This window comes from Pipistrellus kuhlii, unplaced genomic scaffold (genome assembly GCF_014108245.1).
Source record: "Pipistrellus kuhlii isolate mPipKuh1 unplaced genomic scaffold, mPipKuh1.p scaffold_m20_p_3, whole genome shotgun sequence".
NCBI classification, from domain to species: Eukaryota; Metazoa; Chordata; class Mammalia; order Chiroptera; family Vespertilionidae; genus Pipistrellus; species Pipistrellus kuhlii.
In genome coordinates, this window is record NW_023425529.1 from 151,996,273 (window position 1) to 152,016,172 (window position 19,900).

Below are 19,900 nucleotides of genomic sequence, written 5' to 3' on the forward strand. Positions count from 1 at the left end.
ACATAGGTTCCCTTCCACCATATTTCTGCCCAAATTCCCTAGGAGAGGAATTAGATTCCACTTCAAGAGGGAATAGCAAGATTCTTAGAAGAGCACATGGAATGGGAGGGGCCACTGTGACCATCTTTGGAAAAGACAATCTGCTACAGCATCTTGGTAGGAAAGACTGATGTAATAAAGATATTAAACATAACTTAATGGTTTTATAAGAAATTTGGATTTTTTGAACTTTAGTATTTTTTCTCTCCTTTTTTCCCCTTTTGTATGTATGGCACTTAACTTACATAGCAATTTCACTGAAAGCCTTTATTTTTCATAGGATTTTAGATTTCTTATCAGTCATTTTTCCAGGGCTTATGTTAGTAACATATTCTTTTATGCTGAGGATTGCTCTAGTTTTTTGGCAGTGAGGTTTGCTGTGCTGCTGTTGACCTATGGATTTTAATTTAGAATTCAGTGATCACTGTATTCATTCATATATTGGGCATCATTTGGTAAATAATTTAACCATTTTTGGCTGGTAAATGGCATATTGATTTTAAAAATATATATTTTATTGATTTTTTTACAGAGAGGAAGAGAGAGGGATAGAGAATTAGAAACATTGATGAGAGAGAAACATCAATTAGCTGCCTCTTGCACACCCCCTACTGGGGATGTGCCCGCAACCAAGGTACATGCCCTTGACCAGAATTGAACCTGGGACCCTTCAGCCGATGCTCTAGCCACTGAGCCAAACCGGTTTCGGCGGCATATTGATTTTAAATATGCTCATCAATTCACAAAATTACACACACAAATTTTCTACCTAAAATATTATTCTCTTCAACTTGATAAATAAATCATCTCTGAAACTTGGTTGAGATTAACAAAAGCATCACAATATTTGATTTAATGATATATGCTTTTTTGTTTTTTGTTAATCCTCACCTGAGGATATTTTTCTATTGGCTTTTAGAGAGAGTGGAAAGGTGGGGGAGAGGCAGAGAGAGAAACATCAATATGAGAGAGACACATCAATTGGTTACTTCATCATGTACCCCTACCAGGGCCAGGGATCAAGCCTGCAACCAAGATATATGCCCTTGACCAGAATCAAACTTGGGACCCTTCAGTCTGAGGGTCAACACTATCCATTGAGCCAGAGTAGCTAGGGTCATGCTGCTCTATATTCTGGAAAAATAAAACCTATGCAAAATTTGAGAGAATAGTTTTATTTTTCCAGAATAATAAATAAATTTAACTATTTAATTAAAAAATTTTTTAAAATTGCTCTATATTCTGGAAAAATAAAACCTATGCAAAATTTGAGAGAATAGTCCAAAAATCCCCATGTATTTAATCTTCTACAGCCACCAGCTATTAATATCATGCTGCATTGCACATCTATTCCCTGTCTATATGGTTGTGAGGGAGGCAATTGTGTTTAAAGGTATATTTAAAAAATCAGGAAATGTTCTTGAGGAGCCTCCTGTTGGCTGTAGTTCTGCTCCAGCTGTGCAGTTGGCCAGGTCATTTACATTTTTGATGTGCATCTGACTATTGAGTCTAATGGATACGTACTTTTATATTTTTTATTAGTGAAATTATGGTATACTTGAGGCCTGGTGCTTGAATTCATGCACAGGTGGGATCTGGCCAGCCCGCCCCATCAGGGCCAATGGGGAGGGGGGCCATTGGGGGAGGGACTTTATGTGGTTGACTGGTCGAACGGACAAATTGCATATTAGCCTTTTATTATATAGGAATACGGTTGAAGAAATGGAACTTTATATGATTCGTATGGTTTATTAAAATCTCAGGTTTAACTGTTGGTGAAATAAGTACCAGTATTCCTGTTTAGATATAAAATCTAAGATCAGGGAAGTTAAATCAATCACCCAAGGTCATAGAGCTAGTAAGAGGAAGAGCTGTAGTTCAACCAAAGTTAACATAGTTTTGTTTACTAAGTGAGTTTTCCTGCTTTGTTTCCAAAATAAGTATTTAATTATTTTTCTTTTATATTAAGGGCTATATTTTTTTGTTTGTGTGCTTGACTATTCTGTTTTCCTTTACAGGGATGGCTTTAGGTTTTCATCTCAAGAAGCTGCTTCTAGTTTTGGTGATGATAGGCTACTAATAGAAAAATTTATTGATAACCCTCGTCATATAGAAATTCAGGTTGGTACCTTTTAAGATAATTTCTAATTATTATGACTTTAAATATGTAATTTATTCCTATTAGAAACATATCATTTCTTCCAGTTAGAATGATTGTGAATTGTTCTGCTTTGTTGGAATAAGTATGAAATAATTTTTGGATTATTCTCTTTTTTTTCATACTTATTGAAATTGATAATCTACCTTTGGAATCTGGTATGCTTTTGTCAAAGTGCCAAAATGTCAGAATGCGGAATGATATAAAAGCCCAGCTCCCAAAAGAAGCTGTCCCAAGATCTTTGGGCAGGCAAATGTATTACACTTAGAGACTCATTTGATTGTCTGAGATTGGGCCATTTTAGGGCATTTTAAAAAGAAAAGTGCCTGACCTAGACTTTTGTATCATTTCAGTTGACCAGATGTCTATGTGGCTCACTGTGATAGTAGGCATTCTAGTAGGAGTTAGTTGTATAGAGATGAGGGAATCAAATTTGCTACTTCAATTAAGATTTTATTGAAACTGTTAAAGTGGTTGTAAGAGTTGGTTGCAAAAACAAATTTTTTTTTTTTATTAAATTAAACATAGAAGAAAAAGAAGACAATCCCATTCCTGATCGCCGAAAGTAATAAGTATTCTAACATCTCATACCATAGATTATTTTTGTTTGTTCTTAAACTTTATATAAATGGAACCAGGCAATACATACTTGGTTATGCCTGGCTTCTTTTGCACATCATCATTCTTTGAGATTCTTTCATGAGGCTATTTTATCATTCCTTTTTTAAAAATTGCTCTGTGCTATACTGTTGTTTTAATAACCTGTAATTTACCCATTTCATGTTGGTATATATGAATAAAATACTATGTCTTTTTATGGACATATACATTCTTCTTTGGATATACTAAAGAGAGGTATTGTTGGATTACATGGTAAGGTTATGCTTAGTTCTAGTAAATATTGTGGTTGTCCTAACGTATATTCCACAGCAATATACAGTATGAAAGTTTCCATTGCTGCTATCCTTTCTAACACTTGGTATTCTCAAATTTTTAGATATTTAGCCATTTGTCAGACATGTAGCAGTCTGTTAGTTTTAATTTTCATTTCCCTGATAATGACTGATATTGAGCACCTTGTTATAAGTGTATGACCAGGTGGATATCTTATTTTGTGAATTTACTGCTCAAGTCTCATACTTGCCTCTCCCCCCTTTAAATTAGATTTTTAAAAATTACTGAATGGTTAGAACTATTTATCTTTTTTGTTTGAGTCTTTTGCCTGTTATATGTATTGTGTATGTCTTCTGGACAGAATCATTTTTGTGACACTTTTCAAGTTAGTTGTTTGCCTAGAACATTGCCATATGGGATTGTGCAGGATGTGAATACTGTGATTTGTGTTGTGGGCCATCTTTGGATATTAGCTACCACAATTTATTCTCTTACACCCAACGATCGTGTCCTTTCCATAAGCAGAATATACCCACTTTCCTTCCAAGACCAAGATCTTGTCTATAGACTTGGTCCAGGTCTGGTTGAGACTTCTTGTATATAGTCCCTTAAGGGCAGTTCTTCTGGTGGGAGAACCTCTGAATTTAAAGACAGCCTGTGACACCTACTCATCCAGCATATAGTGATGAGAAAAGGATACATACTGCAATAAAACACCACCATTCACCAAGATAGTAAAAACTGAGAACCAGCAATTAAAGCTGAGAGATTTCTTAAAGACGTTCTTGTGGTAATTTTAGATGTACTTATTGCAACTATCTTTTAGAACCATAGAAATAAAATTCCACCTTGTGGTATTTTATTACTACAGTGTTTTCCTTTTGTTTGAAATCATTCTTGAGGTTTAGATAGATTTTATTTTATAGTTTACTGTATCTGTTATAAAGATGATCTGCTTTTTTGTTTTATTTTTCATTATCCATATGAAATATTAAGATTATATTAGCTGCTAATTATAATGCATGAGGAAACTAAATGACTTATTCAGGGAGATTGCTGTTTAGAACTAAAATTGGTGCCTAGTTTTTTGGTTTGTAAATAATTTTGGTTTGTAAAAAAAAGAATAGCTTTTACTTCTGTTTAATATATGAATTCAGTAATAAGCATTTCCTCTTTAATTCTGAAAAGAGATTATCCCAATCATGAAAATCAAACATTCTATGCAAAAAACATTTACAAAGAGTCTGTCTTAGGGTTGCCAAATTTAGCTGATAAGATACATGTTAAATTTAAATTTCTATTAAACAGAGATTTTTTTTTTTTTTAAGTACAAGTATGTCCTTTGCAGTATTTGGAGCACGTTTTTATTAATTTTTTCATTGTTGTCAGGAATTAAAATTTCCCCAGGTATACTGTTTTATCTGATATCCCAGCTTATTTTCCATTATTGCAAACTAGAGGCCCAGTGCATGAAATTCATGCATTGGTAGGGTCCCTAGTGGCTGGCAGTAGCTGGCCGGGTACTCCCTCCCTTTCCCCAGGTGGCCCTGCCCCCTGGTCAAACTCCCACGAGAACTCCCTGTCGAGGGGACAATTTGCATACTACACTTTCATTATATAGGATGGGAAAAATCATTGTATGCTATATATTAATCCCAGACCATTTACTAGTTTATACCAGAAATAAAACAATAAAAGCATCCATATATAAATAATGGACTTGTATTGGGTATAAATAGAAAAGCATTTCCTGATTAATAGACAGTTAATCCTGTTCACAACAGATGTTTGTAACAATACTCATGGGTCTCCTAAGCACGAGGACGTTTAGAATATCTATCCCCTTATTGACACTTGATGTCTTTCACAAAATTTGTATAATTGATGCTAATAGTTTACCCACTGCTTTCAAAATGTAATATGAGAGTTTTTATTTCAAGTGTTTTTGATTAAAATGTTTTGAGTTTTGGGGTTATAAATATAAAGATTTTCTCTATTAACATTAACTAAAAGGGGAATGAATGTGTTCTATGAGATTTGAGTATTAAAAACCAAGGGGTGTTGCATGTACAAAATGTTAGCAGGACGGACACATGCTCTATGGGTATGGCTCTATATTTTTTCAGATGGCATTGCCTTTTCAGGTTTTAGGTGATAAACATGGGAATGCTTTGTGGCTCAATGAAAGAGAGTGCTCAATTCAACGAAGGAATCAGAAAGTGGTGGAAGAAGCACCAAGGTAAGTCTCTCTCCATGAGTATTTATAATAGTCTGCTTTTATATATTTCCTTTTCATTTTATTGGCTAAACTTACTTTAGTAGTCATAGCAAAAACTATATTTTTATAATTAAGACTTTGCCACTTGATCTTTCTCAGTACTTCAGTGCATGAAAGTAAGAGACTTGAAATATAAGTTGGGGCTTTAAGAGGGGTGGAAGTTGTTTGGATAACCAGATGTGATGCCCACAGGCTTATAGGTAATACAGACCCTGTGGGTATTTCTGGGCATGTGGAATTTCTGGGGTACATGCCTTGTAGGCTTTCCTGTTGATGATGGTGTCACAAAGTTGATATTTTATTAAGTTGTACACTTGAAACCTGTATGGTTTTGCAAAGCAATGTCACCCCAATAAATTTAATTAAAAAACAAACAAATCACCAAACAATTGTATCTATCAAAGGGATAAAAGAAAATTAGGTTGATCCAGAATTTCTTGAATTTATCCTACCATGAAAAGGCTCCTGGGCATGGTTCTTAGAAATTTCATAATTTATCAGAACTACTTTGGACACTTTTCCAAGCCACCTTTCATGGAACTTCATTTTCAGTTTGGTGCCAGGTTGGTATTTCTATATATTCTGGTGTTACTTTAATTAGTGTCCATTGCCATTTTTAATAAGCAGGCTCTAAGGAATATAGCCAATTCTGGCTTTGATCAGCCTAGTCAGTGTGACTTGATATAAAGGGTGTATAGTTTATGAAAAGAGTAGGTAGGTATGAATATGAATGAATTTTTAATCACAGAGTAATGGTAAAAATCAAATTCTACTTTAATTATATTAGTTGTTAAAATATGGTATTTTAAAATAGAGTCCCAAATCCTTTGCTACTTCTCTTGTTGAGGAATTGAGGGCATCAATGTTCCCTCCCCTTGATTCTGTGCTCTGTGTCTATTTGACCAATCATATCTAATAAAAGAGTAATATGCAAATTGACCGTCATGCCAAGACACAAGATGGCCACTCCCATGTGTCAAAGATGGCTGCCCCCATGTGGACACGAGATGGCTGCCACAAGAGGATGGCCTGCAGGGGAAGACAGATGCGGGAAGTTAGGGGTGACCAGGTCAGCAGGGGAGGACAGTTGGGGGGACCACCAGGACAGCAGAGGAGGGTATTTGGGGAGGGCCAGACCTGCAGGGAGGACCAGTCCTGAAGGGAAAGGTAGTAGGGAGGGGACTAGGCCTGCAGAGAGGGCAGTTGTGGGCCATCAGGCCAGCAGGGAGGGCAGTTAGGGGTGACTGGACCAGCAGAGGCGGCAGTTGGAGGTGAGATCAGACTGGCAGGGGACAGCAGTTGGAGGCAGGCAGTTGGAGGAGACTAGGCCAGCAGGGGAGGGCAGTTGGGCAGGGCCAGTCCTGTAGGGGTGGGCAGTTGGGGGCAACCAGGTCTGCAGGGGAAGGCAGTTGGTGGTGACCAGGCCTGCAGGAGAGGACAGGGGTGATGAGTCTGGCAGGGGAGGGCAATTAGCAGTGTCCAGGCCAGCAGGGGAGGGCAATTAGGGGCAATCGGGCGGGCCAGGGAGCAGTTAGGTGTTGATCAGGCTGGCAGGGAGTGGTTAGGGGGTGATCAGGCTGGAGACACACTTACAGAGGCTCAACCAACTGGAAATCAGTCCTGCAGTCAGCACTGGGTTGCCATGATGACCCAGTGCTGACTGCTCTGGCTGCAGGCATGGTGACCCAGCACTGACTGATGAAGTGGCTGTGAATCAGGCCCAGAGAGAGGCCTAAAGAGAGAATCAGGGTCTGATCTATAGCCTCTGTGGCAGCCATTGATCAGCACTTGCCTCTCTCTCTCTCTGGGCCTGGCTAGCAGCCATGCCTCCATTTCTCTTCAGGCCTCCACCGGGGCTATTGATTAGCCCTGCCTTTGTGATCACGCCCTGTTGATAGGCCCAGATACATTGACTGGCATACAAACCAACTAATCAGAACCAAATTTGGGTGAGGTGTGAGGAGCCAATGGCTGCCTAGGAAGCGGAGCTTTTGACACTGACTGGCATAGAAACTGACCAATCAGAACCAGATCTGGGTGAACTATGAGGAGCCACTGGCTGCCTAGGAGGCAGAGCTTTTGACGCTGACTGGCATAGAAACCGATCAATCAGAACCAAATTGGCTGGCAGGGGAGGGCAGTTGGGGGCAAGGTCAGGCCAGAGGGGAGGCAATTGGGGGTGAGATCAGACTGGCAGGGGACAGCAGTTGGGGGCAATCAGGCCAGCTGGGGAGCAGTTAGATGTTAATCAGGCTGGCAGGGGAGTGGTTAGGGGCAATCAGGCAAGCAGGCAGGTGATGGTTAGGAGCCAGCAGTCCTGGATTGTCAGAGGGATGTCTGACAGGGATTGGGCCTAAACTGACAGTCAGCCCCCTGAAGAGTCCCAGATTGGAGAGGGTGCAGACTGCACTAAGGGAACCTCCCACGCCCCTCCCCCCATGCATGAATTTCATGCACCAGGCCTCTAGTATAAGTACTGTATTTTTCGGACCATAAGATGCACTTTTTTTCCCCCAGAAGTGGGGGGAAAAAGTCCCTGCGTCTTATGGTCCAAATATAGCCTACACATATACTTTAAAAAAAAAAGTTTTTTTACTTGCCCGGCTCTGTGTGGTCTCTGTGTGCTTGCCCGGCTCTAAAATGGTTCTAAATGCTGCTGTTTACTTTACAGGGTTGATTACATGTGTTTATGACTGTGATGTTGGGTTTTAATGCACATAAAATATTTTAGGACACTATTTGTTTCAGAATCTTTTTTTCTTCATTTCCCTTCTCTAAAAACTGGTGCGTCTTATGATCCGGTGCGTCTTATGGTCCGAAAAATACGGTATATGTGAAGCATATCATATGAAATCTTAAATTGATACAGATGATCAGATCTGTGTAAATTTTAAGGACTTTTTTTTATATAATGTACACAAAAGATAACTTTATTTTTGTTTAAAATGTTTCACTCTTTCTGTACTTGCAGCATTTTTCTGGATTCTGAGACTCGGAGAGCAATGGGAGAGCAAGCTGTAGCTCTTGCCAAAGCAGTCAAGTATTCTTCTGCTGGAACTGTAGAGTTCCTTGTGGACTCAAAGAAGAATTTTTATTTCTTAGAAATGAATACCAGACTCCAGGTAACAAAAACTCAGTTTCTTATTCCTTTCCATGCCTCTATACTTAAACCTTCCTTGCTTACCCCTTTTTGAATTTTATAAAAGTTAAAATTCAACTTCAGAAAATGTTAAAGACTTAATTTTTATGCTTTGCTAAGAGATCTGTTAGGAATGATGGACAATGTCGAGTTAATTTGGTGGCCAGGATCTAGTCTTCTGTTTTGTTACTGTTAATACTTCATATGGGAAATTCTACTTTAAAAAAATTTTTTTTTAATTGAACCTCTCTCAATGAACTACTCTAGAAATTATAAATAGAAAGGGATTAAGTACTTACACATCTTTGGAAGGGATTAATGAAAAAAGGGCACCTAGAATGAGCTTCTAGAAATGACTCTCAGAACTACACCACCAATGGCGAAACCCGTTTGGCTCAGTGGATAGAGCATTGGCCTGCAGACTGAAAGGTCCCAGGTTCGATTCCGGTCAAGGGCGTGTACCTTGGTTGCGGACACGTTCCCAGTAGGGGTGTGCAAGAGGCAGCTGATCAATGTTTCTCTCAGAACTACACCACCAACCTGGCTTCCAGAACAGCCATTTCTGCCAGTTACAAGGTTGAGAAATCGAGTGGCTGCCCCTGCACCTGTTGACTTTAGGGATATATTTCCTTCTGACTTGATTTTTCTTTACACTTTCCTTTTTCTTTTCTTTAAATTGTGAACTATAAATAAACATAGAGAAAGGTGTCTAAAACACAAACAAATAGTTAAATTATTATAAATAAAAATCCATGTGAGCATTATATGGGTCTAGAAGTATGAAATTGTCAGCACTTTGGCCTTGCTTCCATCCCTTCCTCCCCCTTCTCAGCTCTTCCTCCTCCTCCTTTCCTAGAGCTGTGTACTATTCTGACCTTATTCTAAATACCTTCCTGCATTTCTCTGTAGTTCTTCCTTTGAAATGTACACACCTAAGTAGTTTAAGTAATTTTGCCTGTTTCTTTCTTTCTTTTCTTTTTTTAACTTTAAATCAGTGGGATCATATATTACATAATTTTTTTGTACCTGGCTTCTTTTCTCAATATTATTCTTGGGAGAATCAAACTTGTTTTATGTAACACCCAAGTGATACTCCTTTGAAGAAAATGCTACTATTTATCTCTTTTACTTCTTTTGCTTGTGGGTATTTAGTTTGTTTCCAGTTTTTTTGCAGTTTGTATTAGTTTGCTAGGGCTCTAGTAACAAAGTATCAGAAACAGGGTGGCTGAAACAATAGAAATATGCTTTCTCAAGTTTCAGGAGGCCAGAAGTCTGAAATCAAGGTCTGGTTTCTTCCTGGGAGCTCTCAGGAAGAATCTGTTCTCTGCTTCTCTTCTAGCTTTTGGTAGCTGCCAACAAACTTTGGCATTCCTTGCCTTGTTGGCAGCATAACTCCAATCATCACATGGCATTATCCCTTGTGTTTCTATGTCCAAAGACCACCCCCCCTTTTTTAATAAGGACACTAGTCATTGATTTAGGCCCCACTCGAATCCAGTATGACCTCATTCTAACTTCATTACATCTGCCAAGACCCTATTTCCAGATAAGGTCACATTCATAGGTTCTGAGCAGACAAACATTTTCAGGAGACACTACTTAATCCAGTACATAATTCAAAACCACATGTGTCAGTAATTCATTGAGCTGTACATACATGTGTTATATACACTTTTCTCTTTTTATGTTATATTTAACAAAAAGTTTTTAAAGATAAAACACATATGATCTATAGCAGGGATTTTCAACCTTTAAAAAAATATTTTTTTAATCTAGTAGCACATATAATCTAATTACCAAAATTTTGCCGCACAGCAAAATATATTTTTGATGATGTAACAAAAAAGGTATAAACTTCATTTATTTAAAAAATAATAATTACCTACCCTTTGTGCTCCAAAGTTACTTAAAAAAAAAATTAGATGCCTATAAGGATTTCTGATACCAAGAATTATTTTACCAGTCAGACGGAACCTAATTATGTATGCGATGTGACTATTAAGATGGAACTCTGTATCAGGTCCTATATATTTACTAGAGGCCTGGTGCATGAAATTTATACGTGTGTGTGTGTGTGTGTGTGTGTGTGTGTGTGTGTGTACATACCATCCTCTGGCCTTGGATGCATTCCTCCATTATTTTTATGGAGGCTTCATCACTTAGGCATAATTGATTATTAACTCATTTTCCAATCCTTTTCCTTTTCTCTGGAGGATCAATGTGGGATGGAAAATTCCAAGCTTTTAATCTTGGTTTAGTTTTTTTAGAGATCAATCTCTATTCAGGAGCTCAAGAATTATCCCATTAGCACTGAAGGTGCTCTGCTCAATCAAGAAATTATAAGAAACTCCATGTCAGGAACCAGGATCAAAGACCAAATATTAGCAGGAACCAGGGACAGAGACCAATATATTCCTTATTTTACAGGTTTGCTTGTGGTAAATTCTTTGTTGACAGCTAGTGACTTTATCTTTATACATGAAAGCTGTTTTTACTCTGGGAATTAATTTGTCAGTATTTTATATCAACTCACTGAAGATATTCTTCTTCTGTCTTTGGTTATATTTGGTGGGACTTCAGCCCTAATTCTACCAACTACTTCTTTGGAGATAATCCTATATAATAAAAGCCTAATATGCAAATTGACTGAATGGCAGAACAAGCAGTCACTATGACATGCATTGACCAGCAGGGGGAGGACACAATGCAGGAGCTGCCCCTAGCCTGCAGGCCCCAGGCCAGCCAAGTTGGGCGCCTCCCCCCCCACCCCAACGCCCTGCCAGTCATGCCACAGATCGGCCCTGATCGCCATCAAGGGCTAGGAACCCTATTTGTGCATGAATTTTGTGCACCGGTCCTCTAGTTATTTTTATATTTTAATGGCATTTATGAACTTCTCTTTCTTCTTAAGACTTTCTTAAGTTTTTCTTTGATAAATGCACATATGTGTTTGGAATTCATTGACTTTCTTGAGTCTATGGATTAATATCTTTCAATATTTTTGGAAAATTCTCTGCCATTATCACTTTTGACATAATCTCTTTTCCTTCCTTATTGATTCCAGTAATTTAGAAAACTTTTATATATAAAAAACTTTATGTTAGACCTTAATATATCTTTTGTGTTTCTTACTCTCTCTTTGATATCTTTCATCTTTTTTTTGGACATTTTCTTCTAACCTATCTTTTTTTTTTTACTATCTCTTGAGCTGTACTTAACTACCCATTTAATTTCTAATTTTACTTGTTCATATTTCAGTTCTAGAATTTTTATTTGGTTCTTTAAAAATGATTCAGCCGAAACCGGTTTGGCTTAGCATAGGTCTGTGGACTGAAAGGTCCCAGGTTCGATTCAGGTCAGGGGCATGTACATTGGTTGCGGGCACATCCCCGGCAGGGGGTATGCAGGAGGCAGCTGGTTGATGGGACATTTCTAGCTCTCTATCCCTCTCTCCTCCTCTCTGTAAAAAATCAATAAAATATATTTAAAAAAAAAAGATTCAAACTTATCTCTTTTCATCTTCTCACCAAATTTTTAAACTTAGCTTTTATTTCTTTGAACATAATTTACTTGTTGTTTTGTAGTGTGTGTCTGTTCATTTCAGAATCTGAAGCCTAATCACTTTGTGGGAACTGTTGTCTGTGCTGCTTCTTGGTCGTGATGTCTGGTTCCTTGTGTGCCTTCTCATCTTTAACTGTATACTAATTATTTAAAAAATGTTCTTAATAACAAGTTGAAAACTAGAATGATGTATTTTTTCATGTAGAGATTTTTCAATTTTTCGGCCACATGCCTGTGAACAGTAGTAATTTGTGGGTATAGTATTCTAAGTGTGAAGTTCCTTGGACTCCTGAGGGCACACTAAGGCCAGCTGCAGTTCTAGAGAATAGTTTGTTTTATTCCAGTTCACTCACCCTGAGGTTGCATTCCTTCATGGCCTCAACTTAAAGTGAGGATGATATATCAACATCCTCTCCCTGGTCTTTGTGGTTTAGTTGTACATTTAATTTCTTGATGCTACCAGAAATATAGCTTAGATATGTAGTTGTGTTTTCCTGGAATGTTAAATGCTTATAAGTAAAAACGGTAATGAGTATTGGATTTATGTCTCCCTGTTGAATTTTGGCTGATAATTTCTTCCTATATTCTTAGTGTTTTGATAATATTTTTTAAAAGACACCCATCCCTAAATGCTACCTAGGCCCAAGTAATTGTGAGCACAAGTCCCAAGAGGATGCATTTAGAGGTACATTATACCTGTGGATTAAATAAATGTGTGCCCTGAGTCTTAACACCCCTCACCCCAAACCAACAACAAAACAAAACAACAAATACTAGTAAGTACATTTTGGAATACGGTTTCAAAAAACTCCTAAACTCACACCTATTCTTGCCAGTGGGAAACCCGCAGAATGATGGCCTGTGCTTCACTGCTGCCTTACTTTTCCCTTCCAAATCTCATGCATATGAGTTAGATTGACACATCCAAAATCTCTTCCAGTTGCACTGAGAACCTCAGCTGCAAGGGAGTCTGGGAATAGAGTTTTTATCCTATTATCTTCTGTAGAATAAGGGAGTATCCTAGAAGGAGTTTAGAATGAGTACCAGTCCACCATTTTCATATGACTATCTCAAGCATTTTAATCTATGTTATGTGTACAAAACTAAAAACATTACCCTATTGTAATTATAAAGTATAACTATCAAATAATGAAAATGATTTTTTAATTTACTATGGTAGAAATTATATAGGTGCATTTTGAGAATAATATAAATATTTATAGAGTTTATATATGTATTAACTCAGTAGTGGTTAAAACTTATGATACTTCCTTTTGGAATTCCTTATTTAGCCTATATTCTGTTGTGAATGTCATGAGAAGTTACAGGATTTTGCCCTTTTTGAAATTAATTTAATTTTGATTAAAAGTATTTCTTTATAACTAAATTATCTAATTAGATAATTAGCTGTGAAATCATGTTTTTGATTAAAATGGAGACTTTATTATGCCATAATGAGAATAATAGCTTGTAATATGAATCTGAAGGCAATTTGAAGTGACAAAACATTTGTATTTTATTCCAGACAAAAGAGGTACTAAATTTGTTTAGTTTGGGTACTGTATCAGAACTTATTGAATTAATAACCAGTGTCCTTTTTTAGGGCATTTTGTTATTATGTTCTTGTGGCTTTAAAAAAAAAAATTGTTTCTTGCTCATTTATGTCAGCCCATAAGTTTTTTCAATAAGTTTGCCTCATGGTTGTTTTGATATAGGACCAATCCAAAGTTGATCTTTATAACAAATAATTCTATTCATTCAGTCAATTTCATTTAGGTATTGTATCTTGGATGGCTTGGTAGGAAATTACGTTGTATATAGTCAAAACAGATTATAAATAAAATTTCAGGAAAAAATTTAAATTGAAGAATTTTATCATATGAGATCTGATCTGCCAGTACTAAATTCTAAAGTATTTATTATCACACTTTGATATATTTGTGTCTCCTAGTTAATGTTAAATGATATTTATTTTTCTTTTTGTATTTACTTTTAGTGACAATAATCCTTTCAGTTATCAAACAAATGAATTTTGGCATTTTTAGAATGTATTTGTGTGCTGGGGGATATTTGGTGGCAGAGGCTGTAACTGAATGGAGGCATGAGAGAAGAATCTAGGATTTCATAGTGTGTAGAAAGCCATTCTTACATATTTCAAAGACTTCTTTCTGATATCATTTAAATATTTCAAAATTTCTTTTACTAGATCATCTCTTTCAAATTTTGCTACTCACTTTAAATTTTAATGCTTAAGGCACATTCACCAAGTTCTTTATCTTATAAGATATATGTTATTGCTAATTAGTGTTTCAGTTTGAAACTGGAGCGCTATAATTTCCCTCCTCACTTCCTCAAAATTTCCCGATTGAACTGTCACTTTTTCTAGAATCAGAACTAAAACTTTTTTTTTCTGGTAACAGAAATGTGAGAAGTATATTTTGCTATATTTCCTTAAGAACAAAATTGTTAGAGAACAGAAAGAGTTTATCCTCCGGCACTAGCAGAGCCAAACACTAGACACTGAGAATTGCAGTGGAGAAAGATTGGCTATTTTATTGATGAATGATGCCATCCAGGAGAGCAGGAAGCTAATGCTCAGAAGCCTCAACTCCCCAGTGGCATATAGGTTGCAGTTATACGGGGCAAAATCACAAAATACTGTGGGTTAGTGATTGGGGTGTGCTGGAAGCTGATTGGTGGAGGTGAGGTAAGGGTAATGAATCATTTCTTCAGGTTTAGAGGACAGCTCTGAGGTCTGTTCTGGTGTCCCTCTGTCTGGTTCCATGAGAAAGTAATGAGGAGGTCATTCCACCTTAGGGCTTAGGAACTGAAACATAACTTCTAACTTAGGTCAAGATGTAATCTTCAACTTGCCAGGGATACACACTGTGTGGACCTTAGTCAGGTCCAGGCTACTGTCTTCTGCTACCTTGAGGAAGACAAAAGAAAGGCTAGGTGTCTGCAGGTGGTATGGGTGTGTATGTAGAAAGAGGTGATGGTGGTGGTGGTGGTGGGATCATTTCTAGAGCTAGGATTTAAAACTAAATTTAATCAATGCCATAAGGACCCTAAGTTTCAGAATTTGATATAATAAATAGAGTTTCTCCTTAAAGATACATAACACCGAGGAAGTCACCAGGTTTGGTGTATAAATAAAATACTTTGTTCAATTGACAGGTTATTTTTCTTAGTCTGATCAGAATTTATGTATCAGAATAGCCTATATGCTTGTTGTCAGTTTTTAAAGTCACTGTTTTTTGGTTGCTTAAAGATAAAATTCAAATACTTTATCATCAATAGTCCCTTTTCCCTGCTTCCTTAATCTCCCCTGGGAGCTTTCTTTCCTGCTAAAGCCTTACAGGTTAGGAGAGACCCCTTTTCCTGAATGTGCCATTCAGTATGACCTCTGTGTGCCTTTACCGCATGATTTTCTTTGCTTGGAATGGTCTATTCACTTACTGTTGTAGAAGCTCACATGTATGTCCACCCATACACATCTCACCTGTTCCCTTTTTTTTGTTTTGTTTTGTTTTAAATATATTTTATTGATTTTGTACAGAGAGGAAGGGAGAGAGATAGAGAGTTAGAAACATCGATGAGAGAGAGTCATCGATCAGCTGCCTCCTGCACACCCACCCCCTACTGGGGATGTGCCCGCAACCAAGGTACATGCCCTTGACCGGAATTGAACCCGGGACGTTTCAGTCCCCAAGCCGACGCTCTATCCATTGAGCCAAACCGGTTTCGGCTCACCTGTTCCCTTTTTTCTGCACATGAAAGATGGTTAGCTAGAAGGTGAGATACCCTATTCAAAATATGGTTTTGTTCAAATGCTATTTTAATGAACTAAGTTAAATATAATTTGCATAAATAACTTTGTTTCTTATTTTATTGAATGATAATACTAAGAATTAGTAGTACTTGATAAAAGAAAAAATACTTGAAAAAATAGCAATTCTAAAATAGTGATGCATTAGAAAAGTAACTCTCCATACCACATTTTTATCACATACATTTATTTAGTTTCTTCCAGAAGCCTATATTTCCTGACTGGATTAACAAATAAATCCATATATATAAAGCCTAGTGAGCAGTTGACCAGCTGGCCGGTAGCTGTGACGTGCACTGACCACCAGGTGCAGACACTCAGTGCAGGACTGGAAACCACAGGGGTGACTGGGGCTCGCAGCTTCCGCGCCAAGTGATCAGCACTGGAGCCAGGTGCCAGCAGCAGGTGCGAGCAGTGGCTCCAGTGCCGACACTGGGTGTGAACAGGGCCAGCACTGGTGGTGGGTACGAGTGCCTGGTGGGACTGTGGCGTGCGGGAGCAAAGAAGTTTCAGTAACCACCAGAAGCTCACTCCAAGTGACCAGTGCCCCACCTTGGTCTAGCGCCCCGGCTCACCTGCTCCACCATCCTGCCACAGCCGATGCCTGCCATGTTCTGCGTGTGCCCCCTGGTGGTCATCTCACATCATAGCAATCAGTTGTTTGGTTGTTCACCTTTGGCTATTTGCATATTAGGAATATATATATATATATATATATATATATATATATATAGCATTGAAGAAGACGGTTCCTTCCTTTCTCATTATTCTCATTTTCTCATAAGATGTTTTTTGAATTATTTTATTTACATTTAACAAAAGAAATTAAAATGAATTTACTGGACTATTAGATAAATGTTTCTAATTTTTCACAGAGATATTAATTTTTAAAGGATGTTCTTAATAAGAAAAATGATTATAAAAACCATTTATATTTTTGTCATGATATTTCTTCATATCGCAGTGGGAAAGAATGTATTATTTCCCTTTTGCAAAAAATGAATAAGAATTGGCATATTTATATTTAAGCCTGCTATCTTTCCTCCCTAAGTCTTCATTTTTACTGTTTTTATTATTAGTTTTATTTATTAGTTTTTATTATTATTTTATTATTATTACTTTTTTCTGTAAGCATGAGTCAGTGTTTTAAAAAAATATATATTTTATTGATTTTTACAGAGAGGAAGGGAGAGGAAGAGAGAGTTAGAAACATCGATGAGAGAGAAACATCTATCAGCTGTTTCCTGCACACCCCCTATTGGGGATGTGCCCGCAATCAAGGTACATGATTGACCAGAATCAAACCTGGGACCCTTGAGTCCACAGGCTGATGCTCCATCCACTGAGCCAAACTGGCCAGGGCGAGTTTCAGTGTTTTCATGTGACTTTTGTATTTTAACTTGTTTTCATGGTCACCAGTGCTAGGTTAATCAGTTCTTTATTTTGATTCACCTCATGGTTAGGTTTTCTGTTTTATTATTATTATTTTTAATCAAGGACTTATTTTTGAAAGATATCCATGGGTAATGTATTCTTTGAATTCTTAGATGTTTGATCAGGTTATTCTTATATTTCAAGAACTTTCACTTGAGTATAAAATTATAGGGTTTGAAACAACTGAATTAACATGTTATTGATTTTTTGACCCAATACCAACTATTGATTAACTACTAAAACTCACCCAAAAGAAAAAAAAAATGAAAGAGAAGAAATAAAGGAGAAATGAGAATCATTTGGAAGAGAGAGGCTCTTTGAATTGATGTGGGAACTTCAGTTGTATTCAGGAGCTGCTGGAGGAAAAGGCTGGAGGAAAAAGCTGTCTGCCTTTGTGCAGGGACAGTGATGCCCTCCTCTTCCATGGCTGTGACCAATTTTAGGGATGTTAGTTGATTCTTTTAATATTTTTTATATCTTTTTAATAGGAACATTTATATTGGTCCTGGATTTTTTCTTTTTTTCTATCAGTTCCCCCAATCCCCCATTGCCTGCCTGGCCACACTCACTGCACATATGCACACTTCCCTTTCTCTTACCACTTTGTTATCATGCTTGGGATTAGCTCAATGTTTGTATTTTATTATAACCACAGTGTTTAGTGCTGTTAACAGTGGTCCATGTTGTTACCTAAGATTACTTTCCTACACTATTTTGATTTCTCTGTAGCTAGTTGTCTGTTTTAGTTAGTTTTATGAGGTGGTGGGGCTTAGTTTTTCATATTTTTATCACTGATTTATCTACAAACTTGCCCTATATTTCATTATATTAAAACACATTGTGTTTTCTGTCACTGGACATTCTGTAGAAATCCTAGCTCCCTTTGATCTGCTACAGTCTGGCCTGGTTGCTATCTCCATTTGCATTTTGGCTTTGTCGCTGAGATGTACTCTTCTTGTCTTAAGGATTACCTTCACTTTTCTTGTTTGGATTTCTTTTTTCCTGAATTTATTTCCCTCCCTCCCTCCTTCTCTCCCTCTTTCCCTCCCTCCCTCCCTCCCTCCCTCCCTCCCTCCTTCTCTCCCCTCCTCCCTCCCTCCCTTCTTCCCTCCCTCCCTCCCTTCCTTTCTTCCTTTAAAATTTAAATTCTTTATTGTTGAAAGCATTGTGTCTCCTTTTTCCCCCATTGACCTCTCCAAATCAACCCCCCCCCCCCAATACATACCCTCACCCCCCTACTATCTGTGCCCATGGGTTATGCTTGTATACATGCATACATATTATTGAGGTGACATCGGTTATTTTTTTTTTCTTTTGACATGGATTTTTGTCTTAAACACAGTTAGTTTATTCCTTTTTTCCCCTGGAGTATATCTTTCAGTAGCATCCTGAGAACCAGTGAGTACATAGGAGCTAAATTTCATGAGAATTTGACTAATGGAAATAACTGTACTAACTTATTGTTGAAAAAAAGGCTTTTATTGTGGTATAATTTGGATTTCATAACATTCACCCATTTTAAATATACAAATACAGTAAACTGAATGTTTGTATCCCTTCTCTCCAAAATCCATCTGTTAAAACATATCTCCCCCAATAATTCCTTCCCCCTATGTGATGATATTTAAGGGTGGGGACTTTGGGTGGTGATTAAGTTACGAAGGTATGACCCTCATAAATGCGATTTGTGCCCTTATAAAAGAGGCCCCATTAAACAACCATCCCTCTGCTGCCAGATGAGGACACAGTAAGAGGACTGATGTCTGTGAACTAGGAAGTGGCTTCCATTAGGCACTGAATCGGCTGGCACCTTGATCTTGTACTTCCCAGAACTATGAGAGATAAATTTCTGTTATTTGTAAGCCACTCAATGTATGTGATTCTGTTATAGCAGCCCTTACAGACTAGGCAACAAGTCAATGAGTGTTCGTACATTTTTAGAGCTGTGCTACTAACAGCAGAATACAATTGTAGATCATTTCCATCACCCCATAAAGATCCCTCTGCACATTTATAGCCACTCTTTTTCTATCCCCATCCCAGGCAACTATTAATTTACTTTCTGTTTCTAAAGATTTGCCTTTTCTATATATTTTATGTAAGCCAAATCATAGTGTGTGGTATTTTGTGAATGATTTCTTTTTCTTAGCATGTTTTTTTAGTTTTATTTATATTGTAGTGTGTTTCAGTAGTTCATTCTTTTTTATTGCTGAATACTATTTCATTGCATGGATATCATGTTTTACTTATCTACTCACAGGTTGGTGAATATTTGAATTTTTGGCTATTATGAATAATGCTGCTATGAACATTCTATATAATAAAAGCCTAATATGCAAATTGTCCCCTTGGGTCGTCATTCGACTGGGAGACCAGGAGTTTGACCACTCGCTATGATGTGTGCTGACCACCAGGGGGTGTTATGGAACATGGCGGGTGTCAGCGATGTGCTGTGATCTCTCACCAGCCACCTGGGGGTGGAAGTGATGGGGACGGAGATGCGGTAAGAATGTGGGGTGTCTGCCGAACTCGCTCTGACTCCCCCTGCTCCCCTCTCCGGGGCGCCAG

The 19,900-nt window shown here is 37.6% G+C and overlaps 1 protein-coding gene across 4 annotated transcripts in view; it reads left to right on the plus strand.

Moving 5' to 3' along the window:
* PCCA (propionyl-CoA carboxylase subunit alpha) overlaps positions 1-19,900 on the plus strand; it is a 348,233-nt gene that overhangs the window by 144,114 nt on the left and 184,219 nt on the right. For all 4 annotated transcript variants that reach the window (XM_036454630.2, XM_045588766.1, XM_045588767.1 and 1 more), the window contains 3 exons: positions 2,058-2,160; positions 5,236-5,330; positions 8,341-8,491. In XM_036454630.2, the coding sequence (XP_036310523.1) occupies positions 2,058-2,160; positions 5,236-5,330; positions 8,341-8,491 (349 nt within the window). The remainder of the gene's footprint in view (positions 1-2,057; positions 2,161-5,235; positions 5,331-8,340; positions 8,492-19,900) is intronic.